General features: G+C 45.7%; 1 protein-coding gene across 7 annotated transcripts in view; it reads left to right on the plus strand.

Moving 5' to 3' along the window:
- Stk38l (serine/threonine kinase 38 like) overlaps positions 1–8574 on the plus strand; it is a 65937-nt gene extending 57363 nt beyond the window's left edge. For 6 of the 7 annotated variants that reach the window (XM_029570291.1, XM_008846882.3, XM_029570289.1 and 3 more), the window contains 6 exons: positions 48–109; positions 3722–3839; positions 4279–4402; positions 5409–5504; positions 7410–7501; positions 7589–8574. In XM_029570291.1, coding sequence (XP_029426151.1) covers positions 48–109; positions 3722–3839; positions 4279–4402; positions 5409–5504; positions 7410–7501; positions 7589–7716 — 620 coding nt within the window. In that variant the 3' untranslated portion in view covers positions 7717–8574. Of the gene's footprint in view, positions 1–47; positions 110–3721; positions 3840–4278; positions 4403–4644; positions 4770–5408; positions 5505–7409; positions 7502–7588 lie in introns of all 7 variants that reach the window. The other variant, XR_003851677.1, reaches the window with a different exon arrangement.
- The last annotated feature ends 2240 nt before the right edge of the window (positions 8575–10814 follow it).

Here is a 10814-nt window from a genome sequence, read left to right on the forward strand (position 1 = left end):
TCGTCTCTGTCAGTTTCCCTGATCACATTCTCTCTTGTTGACGTTAGCGTTTCAGAACATGAACTCGAAGAGGAAAGCAGAGACGTGGAAGAAGAACAGGCGGCAACTGGTGAGTCCTCAGTCCTAAAGCCTCTGCTCCTGGTCAGGGTGTGATGGGACGGGACCTTTCTTGGCCCAAGGACTTAGGGTGTCATACACAGTGGCTAAAAGTCACCAAAGATCGACCTGGGACTGTGGCTCTTGAGCTCTTGTCTCATGCTAGTGTGGACTAAAGACCCAAACACTTGTGGGAGGGCACATGGCAGAGGCCAGCTATGTTACGGAGGACTGCAGAAGAGCGAGAGACTCTCCCAAGCGGAGGGGGAGGGGTTCCCGAGAGAGGAGAGCTGTTGCACGCCTTCATCCAGGGGTTTTTATAGGCCATTGTAGACAGTGGACAATGGTGGAGGGATTGCTATGAGACTGTTTAGTTCTCTGGGCTATCCTGGGCCTGAGTCAACCAAGACCCACACGTTCTGTGCATTCCCCAGGCCCAGCCAGGGAGATGCGCACACTTAGAGGTGGTTGACGCACCATCTCTCCATCTCTGAGTCTGTCTTTGTTAGTTACGACTGTTTGTTAGCTGTTGGGCACTTGGCCATCTTGTCACCTGTAGGTCTCTCCCTCCCCTTGTGGGCTGTTGGCCACCGACCCACAAGAACAAAGGAAGCAGAAGCAATGAACAGGGTCAGGACAGCCAGTGAGCAGAAAAGAAAAGACCTTCCAGGAGACAGCTTCAGTGAGACAGCTCGTTTATTCAGTGGGGTCAGGGAAAAATAGAGGGTGGAGACAGTAGCCAAAGCCTCACCTGATAGGTGTTCATAGTGTGCTTTATTTACATGTGGTGTGAGGACCCTGTCATCTGGCTATAGTGCAATGCCTAATTGTTATAAATAAAAAAACCTAGGGGCAGCTTTTTGCAGGCATCTGTGCTGAGGTCATGTTCCAAATAAGGCCAGGCATCTGTGCTTGGAGACACTTTCCAAATAAGGTCAGGCAGAGAGCAGGAAGCCCCTGCGCTGAGAGAGTCCTCCATACAGTGCTGATCTCCTTAGAGCTATCCAGACATGGTGGACTGCAACCTTAGCAGCAGGGTCCCCCAACATCTCCCCCTGTTTTGTTTTACAATGGAGAAGTGTCATCACAAACTTTAAGAGCCAACTCATCTATCTCGGGAGAATCCAAAGTCTGATCATTGACCATGACCTGATTGGTGGTAATCTTTGCAATAGTGGTAATTTGTCAGTGAAGAAATTGTGTGAAACAGGGAGCAAGCATCAAAGTGACACACGGCATGATCAGGAGGCCATTGATACTGTAACACTCCCCCTTGTGAAGAGGTAACCCTAAAATCTTTTTGGGATAAGAGCTCCCAAATACTTTTGACATTTTTGGCCTTTGGGACAGAGTACTTTGCTAAAAGGCCCAAGGACATTTTTACTTTTAGCCAAGAAAGAAAGTGGCTACTTTTCTTTGGGGTCTTTTTTCCCTAGCTGCCTAGCCAATTTCTATCTCCTATTTTTATCACATTACCCTCTGAAGAGGCTAACCCAAATTGCCAATAGGGAATTGGGACACAGACCACTCTGGCTTCTTCCATGCTGAACAGGGATGCAGAGTGAGGCAATTGGGGTACACCCTTCAGTGGGTCTATCTAAAAGACTCCCAAGCTGCATAACTCTTAACTATGGGGAGAAAAGGAAGGTTTGTGACTGGTGCCAGGGAGATGTGAAGGAAAAGTAAAGGCAAGAGTAGTTAGTATTACAATTTTTAGACAGGGAACCAGAAGATGTCCAAATTAAAGTCCATTGGAATTTCTTGATGAGGGCTTCCAAAAGCATCCATCTAATGGGTTCCTCCTCATTTTTCTTTTGCTTGTCAAGGCTGGACCCTCAGGGATGTAAAGGTGTGCCTGGAAACCAGATGGTGACCCTCTGTGCTGTTGAGTTCATTTTTTCCTCAACCCAAGCAGTTGCAGCTTTGTATCCAGTACAACTTCTCAGTGTCTTAAAGATGCTTTTAGTGGAGCTGGAGAGGTGGCTCAGCAGTTAGGAGCACTGACTGCTCTTGCAGAGAACCCAGGTTCGATTCCCAGCACCCACATGGTGGCTACGAACCGTCCTTAACTCCAGTTCCGGGGAATTCAAAGCCCTCTTCTGACCTCTGTGGCATTGCATGACACAGGTACACTCACATACATGCAGGCAATACACTCATACACATAAAATTAAAATAATAAAAAAATGGTTTTAGCTGTGCATTGAAGAGGAAAACTTCATTTCCACTATTTTTTTAAATGTGACACTTTTAGATCAGATTTTACTGTTGAGAAAAATATTGCAGTATTCCTGTTTTTAAAGGCGAAACTGAATACTGCTTAAAAACTTGACTGAGGGTCAGGCGATGGATGCTGTAATCCCAGTACTTAAGAGGCTGAGGCGGGGGAATCTTGAGTTATGAGACTACCCTGGGCTTCATAATGAGACCCTCTCTCAAAAAAATAAGTAGGGAGTTGGAGAGGTTGCTCAGTGGTTAAGAACACTGACTACTCTTATAGAGGACCTGGGTTTAGTCCCTAGCACCCACATGGTAGGTAACAACCATCTGTAATTCCAGTTCCAGGGAATATGACACCCTCTTCTGGCCTGCACTGGCATTGTATAACACAGGTCTACTTACCTACATGCACCTAAAACACTCGTACAAATAAAATATAAATAAGTTAAGGGGTTGGAGAGACGGCTCAGTGGTTAAGAGCACTGGCTGTTCTTACAGAAGACCCAGGATCAAATCCCAGCACCCACATGGTGGCTAAGAACCATCCTAACTCCAGTTCCAGGGGATCTGACACCCTCTTCTGTCCTCTGTAGGCACTGCATGACACAGGTGCATGTTCATGCATACAGGCAATACATACATACATATAAAATAAAGATAATAAATATTTTTTAAAAATATATAAATGAGTTAAATAAAAATACAGCAGAACTTCTTCCTTCTACAGTGTTCGTACATATGCAGCAGCTCGGGGCTGTGGGCTGCCTTTCTCATGGCCAGCAGTCACCCTCTCAGGTCGGTGGGTTCCCAGGGAGAAGTTGAGATGAGTTCATTGGTGTTTGGAGCAGGAAATTGCTTCGGCCCAGTAACTGTCAATCATGTCCTTTCCGGGATAAGAAGACAGAATCTGCTATCGTACATTTTCGTTGGCCTTTCATTGTGAATGAGTGGGGCCTCTCATTGACAGCCTTGAAGAAGTCATTTTTGCAGAGTTTGTGTGAACTGAGAATAAATCCACAGAGCCTCTCACCAAATTCTCTGGCATGAAGTTATGCTGAAGTGCCTGTAGTTTACAAAGCACCGCTCTTTTCTGGCTTGTTACCAGATCACACTGATAAGCACACTGTGCTCATCAGGTGAGCACAAGCTGAGTCTCAGGCAGCCAGGAACATGTTAGTAGTGAGAGGGGAGGGTAGGCCCACAGGCTGTGTCTTTTGTTTCCTTTGACTAAGGGACCCTTCATGGGACCAGAACCTTGTATTCTATGACATTGTCTGACTCGGTATCTGCCAGTAAGCTTTATCTGCAATAATAATGAAACTGTGCACAGTGCTCTTTCCTGTAATAAGCTCATCAGTACTTGTAAGATGCTCAGATGTCACGTTTGACAAGCTGCTCCTTTTAGGCATATTCTACCGTCGGGACCCCAGACTACATCGCTCCAGAAGTGTTCATGCAGACCGGTTACAGCAAGTCGTGTGACTGGTGGTCACTGGGAGTGATCATGTATGAAATGCTCATAGGTACGTTCCGGCATTCATTTATGTGCATGATGCACACATCGCCTTTGCCGTTGTCTGAACACATGACTGCTGTCATGGACAAAAATAGGTCAGCTGTTTTTAACCTATTTCTCACATTCCTCAGTGTTAAATACATTGTGATAAATTCCAGTGAGTTGTCCGGGGACCCTGTGGCAGGGAGGGAGATCTTTAACTACCTGGGCTCCCTTTATCAATTCTATCTGCATAGCTTTTGGGTAAAACTAGGAGGTGGGAGCCTTCAGTCTTTATGACCTGTATCAGAAAGTCGATTCAAAGTTGATACATGCTGCCATTATTTTATTTTTAAATAGAACATTCAGGTTGTTTGGGGTTTTTTTTTTTTTTGTGGGTGGCATATGTCCAGTGAGTCTGATCAAATTGATCACAAAAACTGATAAAACTTTTCCTTGACATGTAGGCTATCCACCTTTCTGCTCTGAAACACCTCAAGAGACATACAGAAAAGTTATGAACTGGAAGGAGACACTAGTATTTCCTCCAGAAGTACCTATCTCTGAGAAAGCCAAGGACTTAATTCTCAGGTTAGTGGTTCAGTTCCTGGACCAGCGTCACTCGGTGTCATGACACCTCCAAGTACCTGAAGATCAGGGTCACTTTGAGGTGGGGCAGGGGGTGAGGTGGTGGGAATTACCACTGACAGATAGTCAGGGAGGTCAGTAAGAAAAGGCTTCACAAACGCAAACTGCAAAAGACGTTTGGGGGAACTGGGTTAAGAAGAGTATTGGGAGCACAGTGCCACGGAACACGAGGATCTGTTCAGCAGCAGTTCTGCCAGGACCGTCCCATGCACCTCTGCAGCCGAAGGGTCTCGGTGCATTAGGGCACCACGTGAGCAGCCGGCTTCAAACTACACAACCTTCGACCCAGCAGCTCTGAGAATTTATGCAGGTAATGAGGCACAGGAAAGAATTAGCATGTTTCTTCCGTTATTTCGGTTGTGAACAATTGGAAATCATGTAAATCTTCAAGCACAGGACAGAATAAATAATGTGCCCGTGTGCATGGTGCAGAAAAGTGATTTGCACTCAGGATGTTAACTGAATAGAAGTCTTGAAATAGTCACTACTGTGCAACACAGGGTTTGTAATCTAAGAGATGAGGAGGAAATGAGTTCAAAATGCTCCCATAGTTGTCTCTCGGCAGTGTAGCTACAGGTGATTTGAGTTCCCCAGTAAACATGGTTAACTTCAATAAGCAGATTGTAAGACTTCAAAAACCATGTGAAGGGGCTGGAAAGGTGGCTCAGCGGTTAAGAGCACTGACTGCTCTTGCAGAGGACCCTAGTTTGATTCCCAGCACCCACATGGTGGCTGTGAACCATCCTTAACTCCAGTTCCAGGGGAATCCAAAGCCTTCTTCTGACCTCCACGGCCTTGCATGACACAGGTACACTCACATGCACGCAGGCAATACACTCATACACATAAAATAAAAATAATAAATAAAATATTTTAAAAAATTGAAGTAATGCGGCCGGATGCAGTGTTGAGATGCAGCATGGATGATCGTTTCTGCTTCCTCTTCTAGATTCTGTACTGACTCTGAAAATAGAATTGGGAATGGTGGTGTGGAAGAGATCAAAGATCATCCCTTCTTTGAGGGTGTGGACTGGGGGCATGTCAGGTATGTTCCAGGGCCTGGGCTCAGAAAGATGAGCTTGTGCATTGGGTAAGCAGTGTGCCTCTGCATCCACTAAACGCAGGAAGCACGCTGTCTCCTCCCTAAAAGGGCGCCCACAGTGCTAGATCTCCACCTTAGTAGCCAGGACTGCTCCGTCAGGGTACTGTAGGGGTACTGTGTGCCCAGCACTTCACTGCACCTTCCCACAGTACCACAGCCAGTCAGTGGGTGAGCTGGGCCCAGGCACATCAGGCCCTGGCACTCTGATTCTGGAAGCAGCCACAGGACAGGGACCTGCCTGCCCAAGTTCCTCCTGCTACTTACAGACAAGGAACATTGAGTCACAGAGGTCCAGGGCTGCTCCTGCAAGTCTAGTAAGAATAAACCTGGTAAAAACGCTGGTGCTACACACCTTTGATTCCTGTACTCAGGAGGCAGAGACAGGTGGATCTTTGTGAGTTCAAGGCCAGCCTGGTCTGCCTAGCAGTTCCAGGTCAGCTGGGGTCACAGGGAAACCCTGTTTCAGAGACCCCCCCCCAAAAAAAAATCTGGTAAAAACATGTGTAGTGCATGCTTTTTTCATAATTTGGTAGATTTAGCACTAAAAGATCCTTTAAATATTTGTTGAAAAAAGAAATAACAGTTGATAAGGAACTGAGACTCTGCAGGTAAAGGCATCTGCCAGCAAGCCTGACAACCTGAGTCCTATCCCCAGGACCCACCTGGTGGGTGGAGAGAACCAACTCCTACAAGTTGTCCTCTGATCTCCATACTTCATGCATGTGCATATGTGTACACACACACACACACACACACAGAATAAATACATTTCTTAACTGACAACACCTCTTAACTGTTTCTACATGTAAGTGTTTTAGCATAAGAAGCATTTCATGGATAGGGTTTCTTTTAGCCTAATGTCTCTGGTTCCTTTGAAATGTTTGTGACTGAGAAGGCTCTGCATTCAGATTTTATCACAAATGTGCAGTCCTGGGCTGGAGAGGTGGCTCAGCGGTTGGGAGCGTTGACTGCTCTTGCAGAGGACCCAAGATTGATTCTTAGCACCCACACACACGGTGGCTGGCAGCCATCTGGTCCCTCTTCTCTCGGACACTGCACGATACAGGTGCACTTGCATTCATGCGAGCAACACACTCATACACATAAAATAAAAATAATGCATAAATAAAATGATAACCCAAATATGCAGACCCTTCCCCTTTGTGTCCCTTGTTCTGCAAATGCCTTAGCCTCTCTTAATCTTCTACTTGAACCCTAGTCCTGACTCAGTCAGGTGGACCCTCATGTGTCCCACATACTTTATGTGGTTATACAATCTTTCGAATGCTAATTCCTTCTCTTTTCCTTTAGTTGGCTCCTGTTTTTTGATCTAAAAAAAAAAAAAAAGCATGAGGCGTTGGGATTGTGGCTCAGTGGTGGAGCATTTGCCTAGCGTGTCTGATGCCCTGAGTTCTCTCCCAATACTGCTTCCCACTTCCATGCCCCAAAACAGCATGAGAAAATCTTCATACTAGAAGTGTAAAAATTCCAAGTAAATGAAATATATATATGCATATTTTGGTCTTTTTGAGACAGGGTCTCCTCTGAAGCCCCAGCTGACCTGGAACTCACTATGTAGACCAGGCTGGCCTCAATCTCATAGAGTTCCACCTGCCTCTGCCTCCTGAATGCTGGGATTAAAGATGTGTGTCACCACATCTGGCTCAAAATTATTTTAGTAAAAAATTGACTCAACTACTTGGAAAGCCACTTGGCTGTTCTCGAATCCACAGTAAATGCCCTTGGACTTTTTAATGTCTGTAAAGTAGTAAGCAGGACTTTGAAGAAGAATGGTTTGCTGTAAAGAGTCTGAAAACATTCACCATGGCATTGAATTTCTGTGCACAGGGAGAGGCCGGCTGCCATCCCCATAGAGATCAAGAGCATTGATGACACCTCAAATTTCGACGACTTCCCTGAGTCTGACATCTTACAGCCAGGTGAGACGCTTTCACAGCATGACTGACACATGCGACATTTCACTAGGAAAGTTCCTTCGTTCTCAGTTACTTTTTCTGTCTTTCTAGTGCCAAATGCCACAGAACCAGACTACAAATCCAAAGACTGGGTTTTCCTCAATTACACGTACAAAAGGTTTGAAGGGCTGACTCAGCGTGGCACCATCCCCACCTACATGAAAGCTGGGAAGTTATGAATGAGATTCATGGTTGCCCACAACCAAGAGAACTCAGGTAGCCATATCCTAGGCTGGCTTGGCGTTGTACTGGACACTCAGACATTCCCCAGACGGTGGTGCTTACAGACTGCAGAGGACGTTCTGCAGGGTTGGAATTTCTGAGACTACAGAAGTGGTTGGCAGTGCCAGCTGGCTTTTTTCATATTTTATTTTGTTAACTTTATCATAATGAAGGTACAGGAATAAACAGAACGGATGTTCCTTTCTACCTGCTCTGCCTACATGTGTGCTGTGCTTTGAACCATAACCCTCTAACCCAGCCAGAAGAACCACATATCACTGGCACCGTGGGCCAGCCTGAAGTGACCTGCTGTGTTGCTGCTTCACTACAAAGCCCCCTGGGTCTAGATCTGTCAAAGCCATCTTCCGTAGTCACTGTTAGCGCATTCACAATATCGGTTTGGACATCTGTAGACTATATGTAAAGCCAGTTTCCATAATGGTTCTAAGAATTTAGAAATAACGCTGACTTTGACTTTAACAATGCATATGTCATCAGGTTACCCCATCGTAAGGAGGGACAAGCTTCTCAGGACGAGCAAGTTCAATGCCTTCGTTCAAGCACCCTCCAAGACTACTCACTGCACTGAGAAATACTGATGACCTTTATTTATATACGCATTCTGTAATGCTTAGGGAGATGTACTGTATTAGATCAAGTGTAAAGTTGCTTTTCTTGTGACAAGAGGACTTCTTTTTAACAAGAAGACATGGCACTACTTTAATTTGATTATTGTGAGTTGAATCTCAGAAATGACCATGGAAGCTGCTTGTAGAACCTGGTGTATTTTTATTAAACTACTTTTTTAAATGTCAGACTTCTGATCATGTCAGTGGACTTAGAGTGAACAAAGAGCTGTTTGATTTTCCAGAAAATCCTTACATACCACAGCTGGTAACCTTTTATTTCTTCTGAGAAACATTTCCTTTGCCAGTACTCACTTTACTGTGCTGTTATTTCTTATGTTCCGAATGTACCAAGATCCTGCTCAGTGGCTGATGACAGTGAGTGGAATTCTGTTTTCCTGGGGGACGCTGGGCTTCATTGGCCAGCCCTGTGACAGGCCGGCCCTGCTTGGTTAGCTTGTGGATGGCTAACACCCACAGTGGAATCAAGGAAGCAGGTGCAGGCCAGGTAGGCATTCTAGAGGAGATGTCAGCATCAAATGCTTGGGGTTCCCCTATGGGTTAAGTCATTGCTTCTTGCTCAACATTTTAATTCTAAAGCAATTTTCAGAGGAGCTTTGGTTTCTTGGGTTCTAGTTGAGAAATACTTGATCAGAGAGCAGTGTTAGCGCTGTCATCTGAGATGGACGCCCAAGTGATGGCATCTTCCTTAAGGGGACTGAGCAGTGTGCTGAGCAAATCTCTGAAAGTTTTTATAAATGTTGCTGCAGGGTGACCACACACATACACACATGTGTATACACACACACACACACACACACACACACACACACACACACACGGAAATCCATTGGGTCTCTTAAGGTATCTGGTGAGCACTGACTAAGCCCACTCGGCGAGTACTTATCACCTGTTAACCTGTAGCCCATCCCCCTTTGTTCAGTCTGATCATGGCTGAGTGTTTAGAGAGGGAACTTGAAAACTGTTTATCTCAGCTTCACTGATTATTTTATTTTTAGCTGCCTTTAGTTTCAAATGATTTCTTTAAAGTTAGGAGATTTTATCACTGCAGCTCATCCTGTTTTAAAGAGATTTTAGTGAGCAGAAGTCCCTGATTACTAGACATTTTATCTTTTTTTTTTTTCAAAAAAGCACTTAGTATTATTAGCAATGACTGGGTTAGCTATGCGCCATCCCCACCGTCTCTAGTTCACTGTGGTACCTACTGTAATGTAACATGCCATTGACTCAGGTTGAGTGGAGGTAGAATGGATTTGACACAGAGGAGATGAATTGCTCCAGCTTATTTTTCAGTTGCCTAGGAGCAGAGCACTTTACTTTTCTCTCTCTCGTTGGGCTGCTCAGGAAGCAGTAGAGGTGGACTTCCTGGTGGGGAGGGATGTTAAGGGAAGGTTGTTAGCCTCTCTCCTTCCCTGGAGTTAATGAGATTCACAATCTGGAGGGACTTCTATAGAGCGTTTCCTAAGTGCCTATATAAGAGCAATTAAGAGAATATGTCTACCCCTTGGAAACTTAGAATTTGAGTCATGGTGCAGTTTAACCAGATAATTTGCCAAGATCCCTTGAGACCAACTTTTTCTCCCTTTCCTATTTTCCATCTTTCAGGTGAATCGTGCCATTTAAGTGACAAACTCTGTCTAGTCAACTGGGCATGGTGGCATTTTCTTTAGTCTCTATTTTGAATCAGGAGAGTTATTATAAACGATGTGATTTTTGTTTTTTTAAGTATATAGAAAGCCTGTATAATTCAGATTTATTGATTTCCTTATTTAACATAGACTGGCTTTTTATTAAAAACCTTTATATTGCTCTGCTTCCCTGGGCTTGCACAACCTGCCAGCCTCTCTCCTGGGTAAGTCCATTGCACCATCCGCGCCTTGACTCCCCCAGCCTCATTCACCCTCCCACCTCCCCTGCCCGTCTCTCCTAGCCTGGGTACTGTCCCATTCCTTGTCTTGGCGCCCCAGAGACTGGGGGAACCCACTGCTTCCTGATCCTTCGCATCCAGACCAACCCACTTCCTTCTCACAGTCCCCACTTCCTTCTCACAGTCCCCAGGAGCTGTCTGGGCCTGGTCCCGCCCTCACCTCTCTCTGTTTCCCTGGGCTGGACAACTGACCAGCCTCTTTCCTGAACACTGGGGCTGACCTCTCGGCTTCCTGATCCTTTGCATCCAGACCAACCCAGTTCCTTCCTGCAGTCCCCAGGAGCACTTGGGGCCTCTTCCTGCCCCCATCTCCCTTTGCATCTCTGGGTGGGATGGCCACCACCTGCTCGAGACCAGCACCTTTCCTGGGCCAGGCTCCCAGGCCAGTCCAACCCCAAATTCCTGAGGACAACATCTTTCCTGGAGGGATCCAGACCTTAGGAGAAAGCCTGAGAGCATCTGATCCTCATCTGACTTGGGC

This window comes from Nannospalax galili, unplaced genomic scaffold, assembly GCF_000622305.1.
Source record: "Nannospalax galili isolate Female #2095 unplaced genomic scaffold, S.galili_v1.0 scaffold763, whole genome shotgun sequence".
Lineage (NCBI taxonomy): Eukaryota > Metazoa > Chordata > Mammalia > Rodentia > Spalacidae > Nannospalax > Nannospalax galili.